This window comes from Erythranthe guttata, chromosome 7, assembly GCF_056151865.1.
Source record: "Erythranthe guttata isolate IM_541 chromosome 7, IM_541, whole genome shotgun sequence".
In the NCBI taxonomy this organism is placed as follows: Eukaryota; Viridiplantae; Streptophyta; class Magnoliopsida; order Lamiales; family Phrymaceae; genus Erythranthe; species Erythranthe guttata.
The window spans coordinates 8,920,451-8,937,560 of NC_142539.1; the positions used below are offsets into that span (position 1 = coordinate 8,920,451).

At 36.6% G+C, this 17,110-nt stretch overlaps 4 protein-coding genes across 4 annotated transcripts; all 4 read right to left on the reverse strand.

The window, feature by feature from the left end:
• Window positions 1-792: 792 nt before the first annotated feature.
• LOC105953987 (uncharacterized) lies at window positions 793-2,877 on the reverse strand. Its single transcript, XM_012977660.2, has one exon. The coding sequence runs from the start codon at window positions 2,791-2,793 to the stop codon at window positions 1,006-1,008; it is 1,788 nt and encodes a 595-aa protein (XP_012833114.2). The 5' UTR covers window positions 2,794-2,877; the 3' UTR covers window positions 793-1,005.
• A 5,731-nt stretch (window positions 2,878-8,608) lies between these two features.
• LOC148769158 (uncharacterized) lies at window positions 8,609-9,241 on the reverse strand. Its single transcript, XM_088820267.1, has one exon. The coding sequence runs from the start codon at window positions 9,239-9,241 to the stop codon at window positions 8,609-8,611; it is 633 nt and encodes a 210-aa protein (XP_088676393.1).
• Window positions 9,242-9,268: 27 nt separating this feature from the next.
• On the reverse strand, window positions 9,269-10,873 carry LOC105950350 (PKS-NRPS hybrid synthetase cheA-like). Its single transcript, XM_088820268.1, has 4 exons — window positions 10,683-10,873; window positions 10,300-10,595; window positions 10,090-10,201; window positions 9,269-9,980 (listed from the first exon to the last, which is right to left on the reverse strand). Exons 1-4 carry the CDS (start codon window positions 10,871-10,873, stop codon window positions 9,269-9,271), a joined length of 1,311 nt encoding a protein of 436 aa, XP_088676394.1.
• A 41-nt stretch (window positions 10,874-10,914) lies between these two features.
• Window positions 10,915-11,777, reverse strand: LOC105950349 (uncharacterized). Its single transcript, XM_012973699.2, has 2 exons — window positions 11,751-11,777; window positions 10,915-11,421 (listed from the first exon to the last, which is right to left on the reverse strand). The coding sequence occupies exons 1-2, from the start codon at window positions 11,775-11,777 to the stop codon at window positions 10,915-10,917; spliced, it is 534 nt and encodes a 177-aa protein (XP_012829153.1).
• Between the last annotated feature and the right edge of the window lie 5,333 nt (window positions 11,778-17,110).

Here is a 17,110-nt window from a genome sequence, read left to right on the forward strand (position 1 = left end):
ATTTTTGCAGATAATCCCCTCGTGCTTATTGATGAAGAGGCGATGGAGGCGGAACTGTGTCAGACCAAGCTACTCTGAACCGGAACGACGACGCGGAACGACAATGGATTTTGGTGTTTCGAGGTCGTTTAGGCCCTAAAAAACGACGTTTTTGCTGTTTTAGGAAATTTATAAATAATTCATAATTAATTCAATAAAATTCGGAGTTGAAACCCGCGAATTGGGTTATTCCCAATTTGCAGTATTCTATTTGATTTAGAAGTTATATCGTTTTTGCCTTTTTTGGTAATATTTCCGTTTTCCTAGTTTGATTAGTATAAATAGTTGTCATAGAGCTTATTTTTTAGCATCGTTTATTATCAATAAAATTTATGAGATCTCTCTCAATTTCATGGTGGATTCCATAGTCTTTGTGTTCTTTTCTTTATTGTGCTTCCATTTTGCGTCACTTACATTTTCCCTTTATTTTTTGCAGATGACGACACCCTTAAAGTTTGACCGCAAGGTTAAGTTTGACCGAAAACTAGTTGGCGCTACCCCCTCAATCACAAGGGGTTATGTGCTGATATTACAAGCACAATGGGTCATCTGCAAAATCTTGTAAGCACAGGAGGTTAAGTGCTATTACCCTTTTTTTTTTTATTGAATGACTAGTGTACAATTTTTATAAATGAAATGGTCAAAGATTGTTTTGCCATGTTAATACGACAGTGAAATGCAGATGTTCCAAGCGTACACCGTAGCTCCGTAAACATGATACTCAACATTCAATTCAGTATCATGATAGTCGGATACACGGGAACCTTCATTTATATGATAAAACGTTGGAATTGAAGCAAATTATGCTGGTACATTGCGAGCATGATAGATTTTTTTCTACTTTCTCCAAGAAAGAGAGAAGATATGAACAAGAAATATAAGGACAACGAAAAAAAGAGGAAAAGATAACAAGTCATTTAAGACATAGCAAAACCTTACTTAATTTTAGAAGCTCGAATATATAATTTATATTTTTGGTACAACTTTCTTAATAATTTCCATCAGAATATCATCTTCCTCAGATTCTTGCAGGCGACTAATTAACATGTACGAAGTAGATGCGTCGGCCGAGAATCCCCTTTTGTGCATTTCCTCTAAGAATGGCACTGCCTTGTAAAGTTCTTTCTTCTTCAACAAGCAACAAATAATGATGTTGTATGTCATGCTATCCGGTGCGCAACCACTTCTCTCCATTTTTATAAGCAAATCTTTTGCCTCGTCTACAAACCCTTCTTCACAAAGTGCACGAATAATGACAACATATATTTTAATATTAGGTTTCAACCATTTGGAAGGAAGTTCGTTTAAAAGCTTTTTCGCATCTTCAAGTTTCCCATCTTTGCACAAACCATTAATCAGGACACCGTATGTGATTATATTAGGGCTTACTCCTTTATCTTCCATCGCCCGTAGAAACGAAAATGCTTCGGCAATCTGATGAGTCTTGCACAAGCCTTCCAACAAAATATTGCAAGTGCATAAATTAGGGTATACTTGCCGAGTTTCCATATCTTTATAAAGTTTCCATCCATCAGCAATTCTGCCTTCACTTAATAATCCATGTATCATAGTGTTATAGGTAACCGTGTGGGGCTCTAAACCTTTAGAAGTAACTTCGTGAAAATGACGCAACGCTTCATCAACTTTTCCATTCTTGCAATATCCGTTGATTAAAGAGTTATAGCTGATAATAGATGGCTTAAGGCCGCTGCCCGTTATGGAATCAAAAACTTCTTTCGCTCTATCCATTTTCCCTTGCAAACAATACCCATCTATCAGTGCATTGTACGTGACAATATTAGGACTAATATTTTGTCGCTTCATAATTTTCAAAACATCCTCTGCCTCTTTAACATTTCCTTCTTTGCAAAATGCGTCCACCAATATACTAAAAGTAACAACATCTAACGAGATCTTGTGATTGACCATTTCATTCAATAAGTCTTTAACCTCTTTCCATCTACCGAAATCGCACAAGCCCTGAATCATCGAGCTATATGTGACAACGGTGGGTGCAATGCCCCTATCCATCATTCTAGATTGGAGCTCGAGTGCATTATCCACCATTCCGCCCTTGCATAAGCCATCAATTACCGCACTATAAGCCTTAACATCGGGTTTATAGATAGTCTTATCCAATAACCATAGCAAATCACGAGCAGCAAGAATATGTCCATTTTTGCAGAGCCCGTTTATCACAGTCAGAATCGTAACTTCATTTGGCTCACAAAGTTTCAAAGTCAAAAGCTTCTTGAACAGTTTTTCTGCATCGGCCACTTTACCATCTAAAAAGTGCCCTTTTAAGAGGGTGGTGAATGTCGTAACATTTGGCTCGTAGCCCTGTTTAAAGAAGCTGCCGAAGATAGCGAAACCGAAGTCTACCCGTTTCAGAAGGCAGCAGCAATTAATTAAGATGCTCAACGTGTACTGATTTACAGGGGCAGCCCATTGACGCATTTCGTCGAACAGTTGAAGGGCAACATGGTATTGTTTCATCCTGGAAATAACTTGCAATAGCTTGTTGAATTCAACGGCAGAAGGCTGTGGCCGCAGCCTCACCATTTTACGAATCAAGGAAACAGTATAATCTAATTCATTTATACGACTGAAATCTGTTCTCCGCACAGTTGAAAAGGGCCTATTTTTGTGAAAATTTGAACAGAAGAAAGAGAAAGAAGAAGTAAAAGTACCGTAGTAATGAAAAGATTCAGTAGTAATTGCTCTACAAACCATACCAATTCCAAAACGCCGCATCCTCAGAAATTTTGTTGAACAGAAATTCGGCTGCAAAATAAACAAAGTTGCTTTCCGTTGTGTGAAAGTGTATTATGAGTTATTATAAATAAGAGCTAATAGCACAGACCCCTGTGTTATTTCTAATTGGTGGAAAAGTCCCTATGATAAAAAAATTACCAAGAAACCCCCTATGTTGTGTTAAATATAGTACACAACCCCTTAATTCAGATTTTACTGTTGACTTAAAGAAAATGACAAAAGTACCCTTACCAAAGGGAAAGGGGAAAAGAGAAAAAGGAAAAACAAAAAAAAAAAAAATCTTCAACATCGCCGCCGAATGTGATGACTGATGAAGCAAAGCAACAAACCTTCAACAAAACATCTCCTGTGATTTGGCTGCTTCATTATCTGTGAGTTTTCAAGCTTCCAAAATCATGAAACATCTCTTTCTATCCTCTCAAGAAAGTCCACAAAGTGAATTTTTAAGCTATCAGTTGGTGACTAGACTCAAAATAAAGTTATGAAAGCATCGTCCAACATCGCCGCCGACCGCCTTTCGCCACCGGCTTTCCGACATCATCAAACCACCATCAAAATCCCATCACCTCACCGTCCCTCCGTTCGTAAACAACAACCAATCAAATAAATTAAGATAGTTCATTTATTTTGTTTTATTTTTGTATTCAAATCGAATGTCAACCTAAAACATGGAAATGGATTGTGAACTCCCAAAACAATAAAATTATGTTGTTCTAATCGAATTAAATTATATCCGGGGAAGGTGCTGTATTTTGTTTCTGGAATCGTGGGGTTTGTGGGTGGCTTGAAGAATGGAGAAGAGCTGGATGGAGTAGTCGAGCTTCTCCTTGTACGGCAAAAGGTCTCATCAACTCCCTCCAGAAATTGGGCTCCGGCTTCTCCTCCTCCAATTAGTACGTGAACATGGTGGTGGGTTCGAAACAATTGGGGATGGGATGATTTGGAGAGATGGTGTTTTTGAAATTGTCAGGCACTGAATCGAAAATTATGAAAATTTCATTTTGGTTCATACAAATTTCAGGATGAATATGTAATTTTCGAAAAAATGAATAGAGGGTATTTGTGTCTTTTCAGGTCCAAAAACACACCCAAAATCGCTCAACCCACGCGTGCAGCACACGAAAAGCTTTCAGGGGAGTTTTTGGCTTTGACTACCTTTTATGGGGGGGGGGGGGGGGGGGGTATTTGCTATTTATTTTAACACAGGGACTTTTACGACAATTAGAGTTTACACAAGGATAGTTTTTGCAAAAAACCCTTATAAATAATAAAACAAATAAATAAAAAATTGTATTATTATGAGTGAACAGTAAATTTCTTATGTGATAGCAAAAGAGAAAAATACATTTTTGCCCCTCATTTTTAGTTTTTACTACTAACGTTTTTGTTCCCCTATGTTCCAAAATTTGCTTTTGGTCCCTCGATTTACAACGTGATGATATATTCTCAGGTTGTTCATGGGTCGATTTTACCCGACAACTGACCCACTGTCCGAGTACTCGTTTTGGTCGGACAGATAATTTAACTAACCCATGTATAATTGGGTTTGGTATAGTTTCGAAATTGTTGAAAAGTCGATATTACCCAACCAATCGACTCCCCCCCTTTTTTTTGCATCTCTTGTTGTGTTTTGACTGACTACTCGGTTTCAATATTTATTTTTTGACATTTTGGTGAAATAAACAAAAGTAAATAACTAAAATAACTCTAATCTTCATTTTCTCTTTCTCTCCGACTCTCGTCTCTCTCTATCAGCCCATCGCCGCCGACAGGCCGCTGCTTCCTCCAAATATTTACCTCTAGCCCTCTCTAGTTCTTTCTAAACTTTAAGGTATGAGCTTTTAATTAAAATTGAAAATTTCAGCATTTTGTGTTGTGGAAGTGTGGATGGCTGAAAGTGATTCGTTTTAGTATTTTGTATTGTTTCTAGAATTTTAATTTGGAATATGTGATTTTGTTGAAACATGATTTTGGGCATGAAATATTGGAATGTCAGTTGCTAAATTTGATCAAGGAATAGCAGAAAATATTTTTATTTGTTTTGTCTATTGTGGCTGATATTGGCCGATAATATTCAACCGACCTGTTTCGGTAACCGACATAGTCGATTGCCAACCATTACCGACTCACAATAGTCAGGCCGATAATAGTTTTACATATTTGCAAAAGTCTGTTGGTCGGATCGGGTCGGGCCGATAATCAACCGACCCGACCCATACATTTCATGCCCTCCGTTAATGGGATGCTAGTAACTAAAGGAAAACTAGTCGAAAAGGATGGGGAAAATAAACTTTTAGTCCCTCGTATTTATAACTAAAGCATTTTCGATGGTTATATATTACAAAACAAAAAAAAAAAAAATTGAAGCAACCACACTTGTGTGTTTGCAAAATTTTTTGGAAACTTTCGCAAAAAAAGCTTACCCAAAAAGGTTTTAAAAAAAATTCAACGCCGGATACTAGCCGGTAAAAATATTTCTGAAAAAAAAAAGTTAAAAAAACAAGTTTAACGCCGGAATCTGGCCGGAAAAACAATTCCGAAAAAAAAAACATTACTCTAAAAAAATATTTTTCCAAAAAAATGTGAAAATGGGGGTTAATATGATATATTTATTCATATTCGGGGTCAGTGTGGAATATTATGAAGTTAGAGTGTAATAGATGATATTGATGAAAATTATATTATGAAGGTTACATTTGACAAAAGACATTAGATGACTTTATTTGTGAAACTTTTTTTGTTTGGACTTATATGCAGTTAAGTCTAGCCCTATGGGCTTGTTTACCATTTGCCTTAACAAGAATCATTGAAATTCACATATTAATAGTAATAATACATGGCAATTGTTCCTTGTGCTATAGTTAGGGGTGGCAATCAACGAAACCGATTGTAAATGGCTTTTTTTGGAAATTTTTCTTTTTCTTTTTCTTCCGAAAGTTAAAAATGGGTTTCAATAACCATTCCAAGAAAATTGGAGTTCAATAGTTCATTCCAATTTCGGAAATTGAAATTGGCGGAATTTTGGAAAATTAAAAAAATGCATTAATATATACTTTTTGTTCTAAATTCGAACGCGTCAAAATTTCAGAATTTTTTTATATTTTTTTTCGGAATTTTCCATCAAAATGCAAGAAAACCAAAAGATATTTCAACAAAGTGCAATAAAATCACATGTAGAAACACAACCAAAAGTACAACCAAAAGTACAATAAAATGCAACAAAGAGTTTATGATAGAAAACAAATGCAAGATACCAACTAATTGTTTCTAGGTTTTTAGTGTACATTGTCCTTGAGTGTTTATATTTTTCATTAAAATTCATCATAATCATATTAACATATTAACATACTACAAAATATATTATCAAGTCTGACGGGCCATTGAGTCAACATGATTTACATTTCTCCATCAAATACTTGTCGTGCAAGGGATGGGGCACTGGAGCGAGGGATTTCGCCTTTTTGTACAAGTATATCATTAACTTATATTATTACATCTAAATAATAATAAATTATTTATATATTTTGGAAACTAATCGAAATATTCGGAACTAAATTTGGATTGGAAATCAGAATATATGGTAATTTTATATACGATTCCGATTCACATCAAATAAAAATTTGGAAAAAAATCAGATATTGGGATTTCCAAAACCGGAATGAAATAAATGGTCAAAATTCGAATTCTTTTCAGATGGTAATCAGCAAAATTCGGAAATTTCGTTCAAATTTCCACGGTAGTTATAACATAGATAAAGTAACTTTTTTAATTCGTTAATTGACTTTGTGGTGACTGTCCTATTTGCTAATTGCTATAATATAGATATACAACATAGACTTTGCAATTCAAACATTAGTTTATGGTAGGCTGCTAGCTGTTCAATTTGCTATATTATGCTATATCATACATGTGTAGTATATTTTTAAATTTATTTGTGTTATAGAATATCATATATTATATATTAATACAAGACCACTGAAGAGAATATGTATTGTGAATGGGAACAATAACCGAGGATAAAAGAAATTTATTTTGCTAAAATGAAAGCTTCTGATAGAGAATGTAATTGTCGAATTAATTTTGTTATTGTTTATCCGATGCCCAAGCATCACTATTTATACAAGAATGGAATAAGCATGACGGCTTTGAGTGGATATCTATTACACAAGTGGATATCTATTACACAAGGACATATAATACTTAGCTATTAAAAGATATATGCTGAGGCCTTAATGGATAATTTATAATTCATTCGTAATGTCCCTTCTTGGACGAAGTGTTACCGTATCGGCTGTAAAGTGGATGAGTACAATATACGTATGCCTTGTTAAGAATCTCAAGCCGGAAAATCCAGTGGAATAAAACCGGTCAAGAGGCAAAAATAGTGCATAACTCAATCCAAGCCGAACTGTACTTTGTGTAGAACTTTTCGAGAGAATCTTGAAGTAAGGAATTATGGTAATAACGTGGTCTATTTATAAGGTTTGAAAAGTAGTGTCCTTTGGAGCAAAAGGTACATAAACACACTGGTTGGGCCCAGATATGTGTTGTTTCGGCTAATGTTTGAATTTCATATATTTATATGTAATTTGATTGAGTGCAGCTCATGAGGAGCGCTAGAGTTCGGCATTTTAAATCCATCAGGAATTTTCATATAAATATCAGAATCTAGTGAACCATATAGATAGGCCGTTACAACGTCCATTAGAAGCAGGTCCAGTCCCTCTTGGACGACCATATTGATAAGAAAACGGAAAGTGATCGTATCGATAACTGGTGAATACGTCTCATCATAATCAATCCCAGGTCGATGGGAGAAGCCTTGAACAACAAGGCGGGCTTTATATCTTACAATTTCATTGTTTTCGTTTCTCTTACGGACAAATATCCATTTATACCCAACGGGCTTTACATTATATCCGGAGTTTGAACAATTTGCCGAAATACTTTCCGTTTTTCTAAGGAAGCCAATTTAGATTTTATTGCTTCCTCCGACTTAGGTCAATCATTTCTTTGGCGGCATTCCATTATGAAACGCGGTTCACTAGAAAAAGTTTGGCAAAATTCAAAACATACCCTTGATATATCAATATGTTGACTTGGTGGACTTAGAATATTCATATACTGAAATGCTATTCATAGTGCAATTTTTACCGCCTTACAGTGCGATTTATTTCATTTGTAACTTTCCTAAAAAAAAAAAACAAATTCGCCCGCTATTTCGTGTATTATTACACGAAATCCAATCAATAATTTCGTGTATTGTTACACGAAATATAAGTATTTATTGTTATAGACACCAAGGACGAACTGTTAGATTGAAAAAAATCGTGTATTTCGTGTAATAATACACGAAATTTGACTTCATATTTCGTGGAGTTTGCCACGAAATGGAAGATCATATTTCGTAGATTTTTCTACGAAATATAATGTAATGTTTCGTGCAATTCAGTACGAAATCACTAATTGATTTGTTTTTTAATTAACCAATTTATTTCAGACACTGAAATTGACCTAAAAATTCAAATACAATACAAATTGAACTAGAATTCAAATACAACTACAAATTGATCTAAATTTCAAATACAAAATTGACCTAAAAATTCAAATACAAATACAAATTGAAATAGAATTCAAATACAACTACAAATTGAACTAGAATTCAAATACAACTACAAATTGATCTAAATTTCAAATACAAATACAAATTCAACTAGATTTCAGATACAACTACAAATTGATCTAAAATTCAAATACAAATTGAACTAGAATTCAAATACAACTACAAATTGAACTACCGACCATACTTTAATTGTTCGTACAAGAGTAGTCGGGGTTTGTACATTTTGAGTAAGTACCTCAAGCTTTTAGCTCTATGGTGTACCCATGCCGGATGGATTGGTGGTAGAGGACTATTCGCGACCAAATTAACAAACATGAAATGATTGTTGTGCAATGTCACAACAACCATACATGATAAGTGACCACTGCCAAACATAGGAAGGTAAGTCATACTCCCTACTTGAGTCAAAAGTACCACTAATGCACTGTATCTGGTAGCAATGGCCAATCCCATTTCATTCATGTCCATCCAATAAGCTTGTGGACAAGGCCCTGAGGTCCAGTCACACTTGCGTATGACCTTAACGTATCCGGTACTGCCAAACATCGCCGTGTACACATTAGCATGCTCGTATAACTCAATAAGCAACTCCCCTCTCACTTGCGTCCATCTTTCTTTATCCCCGTACACGGCTTGAGCAACGCACCGGTACCCACAGTTGCCATCCGCCATCACGTTAACATAATCTTGAATAAGACGGACCATAAATCTGGGTACGAAAGAATAAAAGTCGATTCCTTCATGTGCAGGTATTATAGGGGCAACAGATTCTTGTGTGGGAATACGAGAACCACGACCTTTCATCTTCGATTGAGGCGTTCCATCAGTGCTTCACTCAACCTTTGCTTTAGGAATCTTTGCACCAGATGAGGTTTGGCGACCCTTGGAACCACAAGACGACTTAATTGTCTCCTCATCAATATGATACTGCCATCCGGAAGGGTCTCTCTTTGTCGAGTTATTCTTTGGTTGTCTTTTGGTCTTAACAAATGATGGCTCGGACAGATGTGACGTAGACGGATAAACGATGCCACGCAATGAGGCCACGGCATTTATGTTACTCGTGTAATTCATCTTCTTCAAATTGCAATTCAGGTCATCAATCTGTCTATCCACAATCTCCTCGCGGTTTACTTGATACTCAGGTAGCTCCGAAGGCTCAACTGCCATGGTACTCCAGAATGGATGCAAGTCTGAAATGACGAACGTGTCATTATCTTCCATTTTCTGCACAATTTTGCACGCGCATGGGAGCCCATGAGTATTCCGAAGATAGTGTGTGCAAATACTCGGATCTTGCATCGCCGGGGACTCCATCTCTTGATCCAATTTCTCTAATGCCAGATGCGTAACATAAAAAATCAAACCCTGAAAACACGGCCATGCTGCAGTATGCTTCCTTATCTTGGATGATAATGAAAAATCGCACTTCAGCTGACTAATTTGGATATAAACTTGGTCCCGAAGTTTGCCTTGCACGTTATCCAGACCTCCGGTCGAAGCATTTAACCAACCCTTCGCTGAAGAATGAGCACTCTCCACCCTATCCAATTACAACAACAATCAAAGCATACAACGACAATCAAATTACAAAATAAATATTATTTTTATATAATATATTTTATCATTTAAATAACTAAAACATGTAATACATGTTGGTGCTCGTGTTGCCAAAATGATACACATTGCGAGTATAGGCTCGAACAAACTTCTCCTTGTATATCAACCACGTATCATTCAAATACTGTATCAGCCTAGGATACCCTGCATACCGTCCACAATTTCATTGTAATTGTAATGATACTCTTCTTCGGTTTCTGATTTCACCAGCTTAGCCCACAGCACACGTCGGAATATTAGACCTTGGTCTTTGTTGCCTCCCATAAATTTTGTCGCATTTGCCTCAACATTTCTCTTTATATGGAATATACACAACATATAATACGAAAATGGGAAGACATTTGGCAGTGCTTTCAAAAGACCCAACTCCCTGTCTGTCAAGATTGCATCAGGTTCGACACCATCTAGCAACTCTTTCAAACAATTCAAAGTCCACTCGTAGGTGTCTGCATCTTCATGCGACATAAATGCAACAACAATTGTAAAATTCCTCCCAACTGGAGTTATCCCAATTATTTCCAAAAGAGGCATAGCATACCTACAACAATGTTGTTTTTACATATTTAAACAATACAAGACATTAAAACACAATAATCATAATTTAAAAAATCGTAATTTTACTTACTTATTGGTTTTGTATGTGCAGTCCATCAATATAACATACGGGAACAGCCGTAGTAACTTAATAGATTCGGGACATGCAAACATAATATCTGTAATCGTTTTGCTTGTTTCACTATCGACGCGATGCCAATATCGATACTCGCCTTGTTGAAAGTTATGCATCATAAAATGAATAACAGTCATGCCCTCCATTTCCTCAGATTTAATCTTGGCCAACTCATTGTAAACATGCTTCATAGAGGTTTGTATCGTCGGTCATCTTTCCTCAATCTATCCATGATTAGCATTGGCTTCACGTGAGAATTTCGCAATTCTTTAATTCTTGCTTTCTGTTGTGGAGTTATACGACTAGTTGTACCTTGTCCGTGAGGAAACAAAGCCGGACGATGACTATGCCTGCCATCGCTGACTGTCAACCGCCATAATTCATCAAACCTTGACTTTTTGCCAATCAATTTGAACGGACAACCACATTTTTTTGTTCCTGTGTTTCTAGGATCTTCCACATCGATATTCGTTTGTCGGCCATGTCCGTATTTGTCACACGTCAGGTACTGTGCATTCTCCCTTCTAGACTGACAAATCAAACGGTGACAATGACTAACTGCAGTTGCTTTGGCCCAGTTGATTAATTCTTCCCTACTACCGAACACAATATCAACTTGGAAGAAGTGAGAGAAATCTTCATATTCATTTTGATCCAAAACCGAGGGATCAAAATACAAATTGTCGTCATATGGCTGCGTAAATACAAAAAAAAAGTTAGATACTTGCACACACAAAAAAAAAAATATACTAGGTATTTCGTGTAAAAGTACACGAAATGCATGCATACACATTTCGTGTAGTACTGCACGAAATGAGTAACAAAACAGTTTACTGCTGTTTCGTGTGACTTTACACGAAATAAGTGGTATAATTTCGTAGTATTGTACACGAAATGACTGGAAAACATGAATAAGGTGTTAATTCCGGGCAAAACACCACGAAACGACTTGAATAGTTTCGTGATATTCTACACGAAACGACTGAAAATCGAAAAAAATCACACTAAAACGTAATTGTTTACCTCATTTACGGGACCGATGTTGGCCATCTTGATAATCGTTGGGTTTTAACTGATTTCTACGAAAACAAATCACAATCTACAAACCTCGAAATATTTGGAGGTTGAGAGGATTTTGTAAAAGGTTAAAGTGTTTTTTGACAAATGAATTATTTCGCACTGTAGCTGGAAAAAACCGCACTATGAATAGTAAACCCCATTCATATATGATATACCCTGTGCATGAACTACCGCAAATATATATATATATATACATATATATATATATACATATATATATATATATACATATATATATATATATATATATATATATATATATATATATATATATATATACATATATATATATATACATATATATATATATATATACATATATATATATATATACATATATATATATATATACATATATATATATATATATATATATATATATATATATATATATATATATATATATATATATATATATATATATATATATATATATATATATATATATATATATATATATATATATATTTGGTAGTGTTAGAGTAGGTGACCGACAAGCCAACTTGTGGCTGTGGTCTTTCTCTTTTCTTTGTAATAAAACAATCGTTTTTCGTTCGTAATAATAAAATATCTTATTTGGCATTCTATATCTGTTATCCCATGCAAGCAGCATAGATATAGTCCTAACGAGTTACTCTATTACTGTGAGTTGATCTAGTAGAATCGTGAGATAACTCAGCAATGTAATGTAAGTGTTAAACCTTGTTCCTAGTCGATGGGTTACGCCAATAATGAGGATACCGGCCTTTCCCTTTTGAGACTAGCACTTAGTGTATGTGTACTGCGTCTCATCAGTCCTCGGTGTTGTGACATCGGCATACTTGAGTGGGTGCTCATACTGAATGAGTTCACTGAACTCCCTCGCCCTAGAAATCTATAAGTGGTTCTCATTCATCGAGTAATAGGTTTCTAAGATATAGTTGTACACCATTAGTCCTTAAGACCCAGACATCACCGTGACTTCACTAGAGGACCGATTGTATCGTGACCTGTCCCTGAGTCCCACCGCGGACCGCTCCAAGGGCCAACGTTCGTGCAATCCGAAATCTAGTGTGAAGTCTGTGCATTGTAGTAGGGGATTCGAGCGCTTGAGTAGTCATGGATGTCCTGTGTGTTCTGACGGTTTATAATCCATGGAATCTCTGGCCAGAGTTGATAGTGGGGTGATTAGGGAAATGTGTTTCCCTAAGTCGCACACGAACGGATTTATAATACCTAGAACGTTCGCACGGTTATTGAACTTTATAAGAGGTCTCGGTGAACCAATGCCTCTCGTTCAATCGGGACATGTGCTACGAAAGGATCGTACTGTACGCTAACTATATCATAAGGTTCTTGCAGGCACTTCATTTGTATCTAGGGAATCATGATGCGTAGTTGCTAGACGCCAATCTTGATTCGTTGGGCACCGATTTGATCGGGGATTAGATAAAATGAGTTTTACTCTAATCGGGACTCTTGGGAGGAGTTCATATAAGAACAATGTGTTGTTCGAATCACAAAGAGTTGTGAGCCCACGGCTAGCATACACCTGAACCATTGAGGGTCACACTTCTCATGTAATATAGATCCTTGATAACAACAAGCATAGATTAATGTGTTAATCTTTGAACGATTGGATGTCGATATGATTGAATCCAAGATTCGTAATTGTGAATTGCGAATTGGAATAAACGTGGAGAAAGAGAGAAATGCGGAATTAAGTGAACTTTCTAAATTGGGAAGTTTCCCGATTTAGCAAGTCCACTGAAGTGGAAGTTTCCAATTTTGGAAATTGGAAATTTCGAAGAGGCACTCGTATCGACGAGGACTTTGAGCTCGTCACAAATATAATTTTGTTATAATTTTGTGAACGATCGTTTATTAGAAACGAGGCCGACGAGGGAATGGGTTTAATGCATCAGTGGGTCAAGCCCAATGACTTAAGCCCGCTAGGGTTGAAAACCCTAGGTATAAATAGACCTCAAACAAGAGTTTGAGATCAGATTTTCAGCACCAAAACCCTAGCCGCTCAAGCCCTAGCCGCTCCCCTCTTCGGCCGTTGCATCTCCGCCGCGCCACCGCCGACCACCGCCGGAAAACGGCCGGTTTTCTTCTCTCGTTTCCTTCGTTTTATTCTTGTTGTTATCTAACTCGTTTACATCTAGTGCTGTAGTTCGAGTGGGTCGAAAATACGAGGTGAAACCTAATTGGAGAGGAGCTGCTGCCCCGACGAATCCGTTCACCGCCGCACGCGCCGACACGCCGCTCACGCGCCGCCGCTGCCGCTGCCACGCGCCGCCGCTGCTGCTGCCGTTCACCGCCGTTCGTCGCTTGCTGGATCAGCTTGGTCCAGCCGTGAGGTGCAGCCCCGAGGATTGGTAATTTGCAGCTTGTACGTGACTCGTTCTAGGATTTCGATTCGTCGAAATCGCACGCTACAAGAGGTAATTAAATCGGAACCTTCGTAATTCGATTCGAACATGTTTGTATGATTATTAATTTACGAGCATGAGTAATATATGATTACGTGTTTAGATTTTATTAAATGATGAATAAGCATGTTTCGTAATTTTCGGTTTTATGTATTTTCAATTAAATCGATAATTACCATATGTATGGCGGAAGCGTTAAGGTACGTTGACTATGTGATTAGTTTATGCATGTAATCGAAACTAGTTCGATATAAAATTTTTAAATTCCGCTGCGTATACATGCACGATCCCCAACAGTGGTATAAGAGCCACGGGTTAATCGTTTATTTGTCAACGTGTTTATCGTTTTCGAAAGCATGCTTCGATTTGTTGAATTGTTGAATTATTGGTGTTATCTAATTGGGTGTTTTAATATTAATTAAATATTTTGAATATTTCAGAAAATATTAAAATTTTTAATTTTGAAAAAATTCGATTTTGCTGCTGTTTTTCAGCTGACCGAACCGGTCCGACCGGTCCGGTCAGCACAACAACAAAAAAAAAAAAAAAAAAAAAAATTAATTTGATTTTCTGAAATTAATATTAAAAATTAATTGATTTTAATTTTTGAAATTATTTATCAATTAAACCCAAATTAGATAATTGATCCATTAATTTAATTTGAATTCAAAGAATAGTGTTGGATTAATTATTTAATTTAATCGTTAAATTAGTTTAATTAATGGAACACAAATTAGATAGCAAATAATTAATGGACTTCATTCTTATTTGAATGATTTATGAATGAAGGAGGTCCGTTAATTATATTTGCAATTTATCGTATTAATTAATTAATTCATGAGATGAATAATTGTGATTAAGTACGATGATGATCGTATGTCTCTCTTAGGATCAATATGCGTTTCCACATACCTAGAGAACATAGTTGTAGGAATCACAAACGATCATAACCTAAAACTTCCGATGAGCTAATAAGATTTAATAAATAAAATCCCTCATTCTTAATTAAGAATAATTATCAAGCTATAAAGAAAAACCAAATTGTTGAATTTTTCTTTCCTTCTACCAACAATTAAATTATGTGTAGCCTCTCATAATAGTGCAGTAAGCCGTGTTAGCGGGGAGTGCTATTGTGGGATAAGCTGTAATTTAATTGACATTAGATGGAGATACGGTCATAGATAAAATTATGTTGGATTAATGTGGTCGGCTAGATTAACTAGGGATTGCATTAGTTTTATATAGTTGGATCTATGGCATCTCATATTGGTAGGCTAGACTTGACACACGAAGATTTTGATATTCGCTAGATTAACTTAGGTCATTATCAAGTGTGAGGTAAATCGATCTTTAGGGTCACATAGTGATGTGATTGATAGTACTCTACCTTTAGGCTTATGTAATCGGGATAGATTAACTACGGGTTACATTAGCGCTATTGGACCTAAAGCCCATTAAAGAAAAATAAGTTTTCTCGATTGTCTGCTAGAGGGTGGTGGAATTCGATAAAATTAGTGGGAGAACAATTAAAACATAAAAGTCCAAAATTTTAATTGTAACGATTATTACGAACTAAACTCTAATTATTGTCTTCTTAAAATTTTCTCAGCAACAATGTCCAAACATCCCCTTTCCTCAATCCTCGACCAAAACAAACTCACCGGTCCAAACTATTTGGATTGGCTTCGCAATCTGAAACTTGTGCTCCAAGTCGAGGAGCGTCTCTATGTGCTCAATGAACGTCCCCCCGCTGCTCTTCCTGCGACTGCTACTGCTGACGAGACTGCCACTTTCGAGGCATGGAAGAAGGACGACCTCCATGCGAGGTGCTACATGCTAGCATCCATGGTGCCAGAGCTCGCGAGGAAGTATGAGTCTCACGTGCATGCTTATGATATCAAGCATCATCTTGAAAGCATGTACAGTGAGAATACTAGGGCATCGAGGTACTCAGCTACCAAGGAGTTGATCACCATGAGGCTGCGTGAAGGGGCTTCGGTCCACGAGCACGGTCTCAAGATGATCACTCTCCTTGAGAAGCTGGTGAACCTTGATGTCACCCTCCCGGCCGAGCTCTCGGTGGATTTGATCCTACTGTCCCTTCCTAGTTCTTATGAATCGTTCATAGTGAACTTCAACATGAACAAGCTCGATCCACCATTGGATGAGTTGTTGAACATGTTGGTCAGCTATGAGTCCACAATCAAGAAGGAGAAATCTGTTCTCCTAGTTGCTCCTTCTGTGAAGAAAGGTTCTTTCCAGAAGAAAAGGAAAGAAAGGAGTTTCGGCCCGAGCAAGAAACTTGAGAAGGGCGAGTCGAGCGGAGTGAAGAATGACAAGGTCACCAAGCAAGTTGATGACGCTTGCCATCATTGTGGAAAGAAGGGCCATTGGCGACGCAACTGCAAGGCTTACCTCGATCAGAAACGTTCTGAAAAGGGTACGTATTTAGTTGAAGTTAACTTGTCCGTTAAATCTTCTGCTTGGGTATTGGATACTGGTTGTGGCTCACATCTTTGTAATGATTTGCAGCTCATGACAAGAAGTAGGAAGCTTAATGTGGGTGAGACCTACCTAAGAATGGGCAACGGAGCAAGGGTTGCTGCTGAAGCCATTGGGACAATTTATCTTTCTGTTTTGGATTCTAGTTTTTCCATTGTTTTGAACAATTGTTTATTTGTTCCGTCACTTATTCGAAACCTTATTTCTATTCCTGTTTTGGATAATGAAGGTTTTACTTTTGTTTTTGGAAATTCGATTTGCATTATACAAAAGGAACAAAATATGATTTGTAAGGGACAACTTATAAACAACTTATATGAACTGAATCCAAGTGAAATACCTATTAACGTTATATCAGCAAAACGAAAAGATATAAGTCTTAACCCC

What these genes read in the sequence shown, in the direction of transcription:
- LOC105953987 (XM_012977660.2), bottom strand. Translation starts at nt 2,793, where the DNA reads ATGCGGCGTTTTGGAATTGGTATGGTTTGTAGAGCAATTACTACTGAA.
- LOC148769158 (XM_088820267.1), bottom strand. Translation starts at nt 9,241, where the DNA reads ATGAAAGGTCGTGGTTCTCGTATTCCCACACAAGAATCTGTTGCCCCT.
- LOC105950350 (XM_088820268.1), bottom strand. Translation starts at nt 10,873, where the DNA reads ATGGAGGGCATGACTGTTATTCATTTTATGATGCATAACTTTCAACAA. An exon ending in GGGAGGCAACAAAGACCAAG is followed by an intron (nt 10,202 to 10,299) that starts GTCTAATATTCC and finishes GACGGTATGCAG; the next exon opens with GGTATCCTAGGCTGATACAG. An exon ending in GGCAACACGAGCACCAACAT is followed by an intron (nt 9,981 to 10,089) that starts GTATTACATGTT and finishes GTAATTGGATAG; the next exon opens with GGTGGAGAGTGCTCATTCTT.
- LOC105950349 (XM_012973699.2), bottom strand. Translation starts at nt 11,777, where the DNA reads ATGGCCAACATCGGTCCCGTAAATGAG. An exon ending in ACATCGGTCCCGTAAATGAG is followed by an intron (nt 11,422 to 11,750) that starts GTAAACAATTAC and finishes GTATTTACGCAG; the next exon opens with CCATATGACGACAATTTGTA.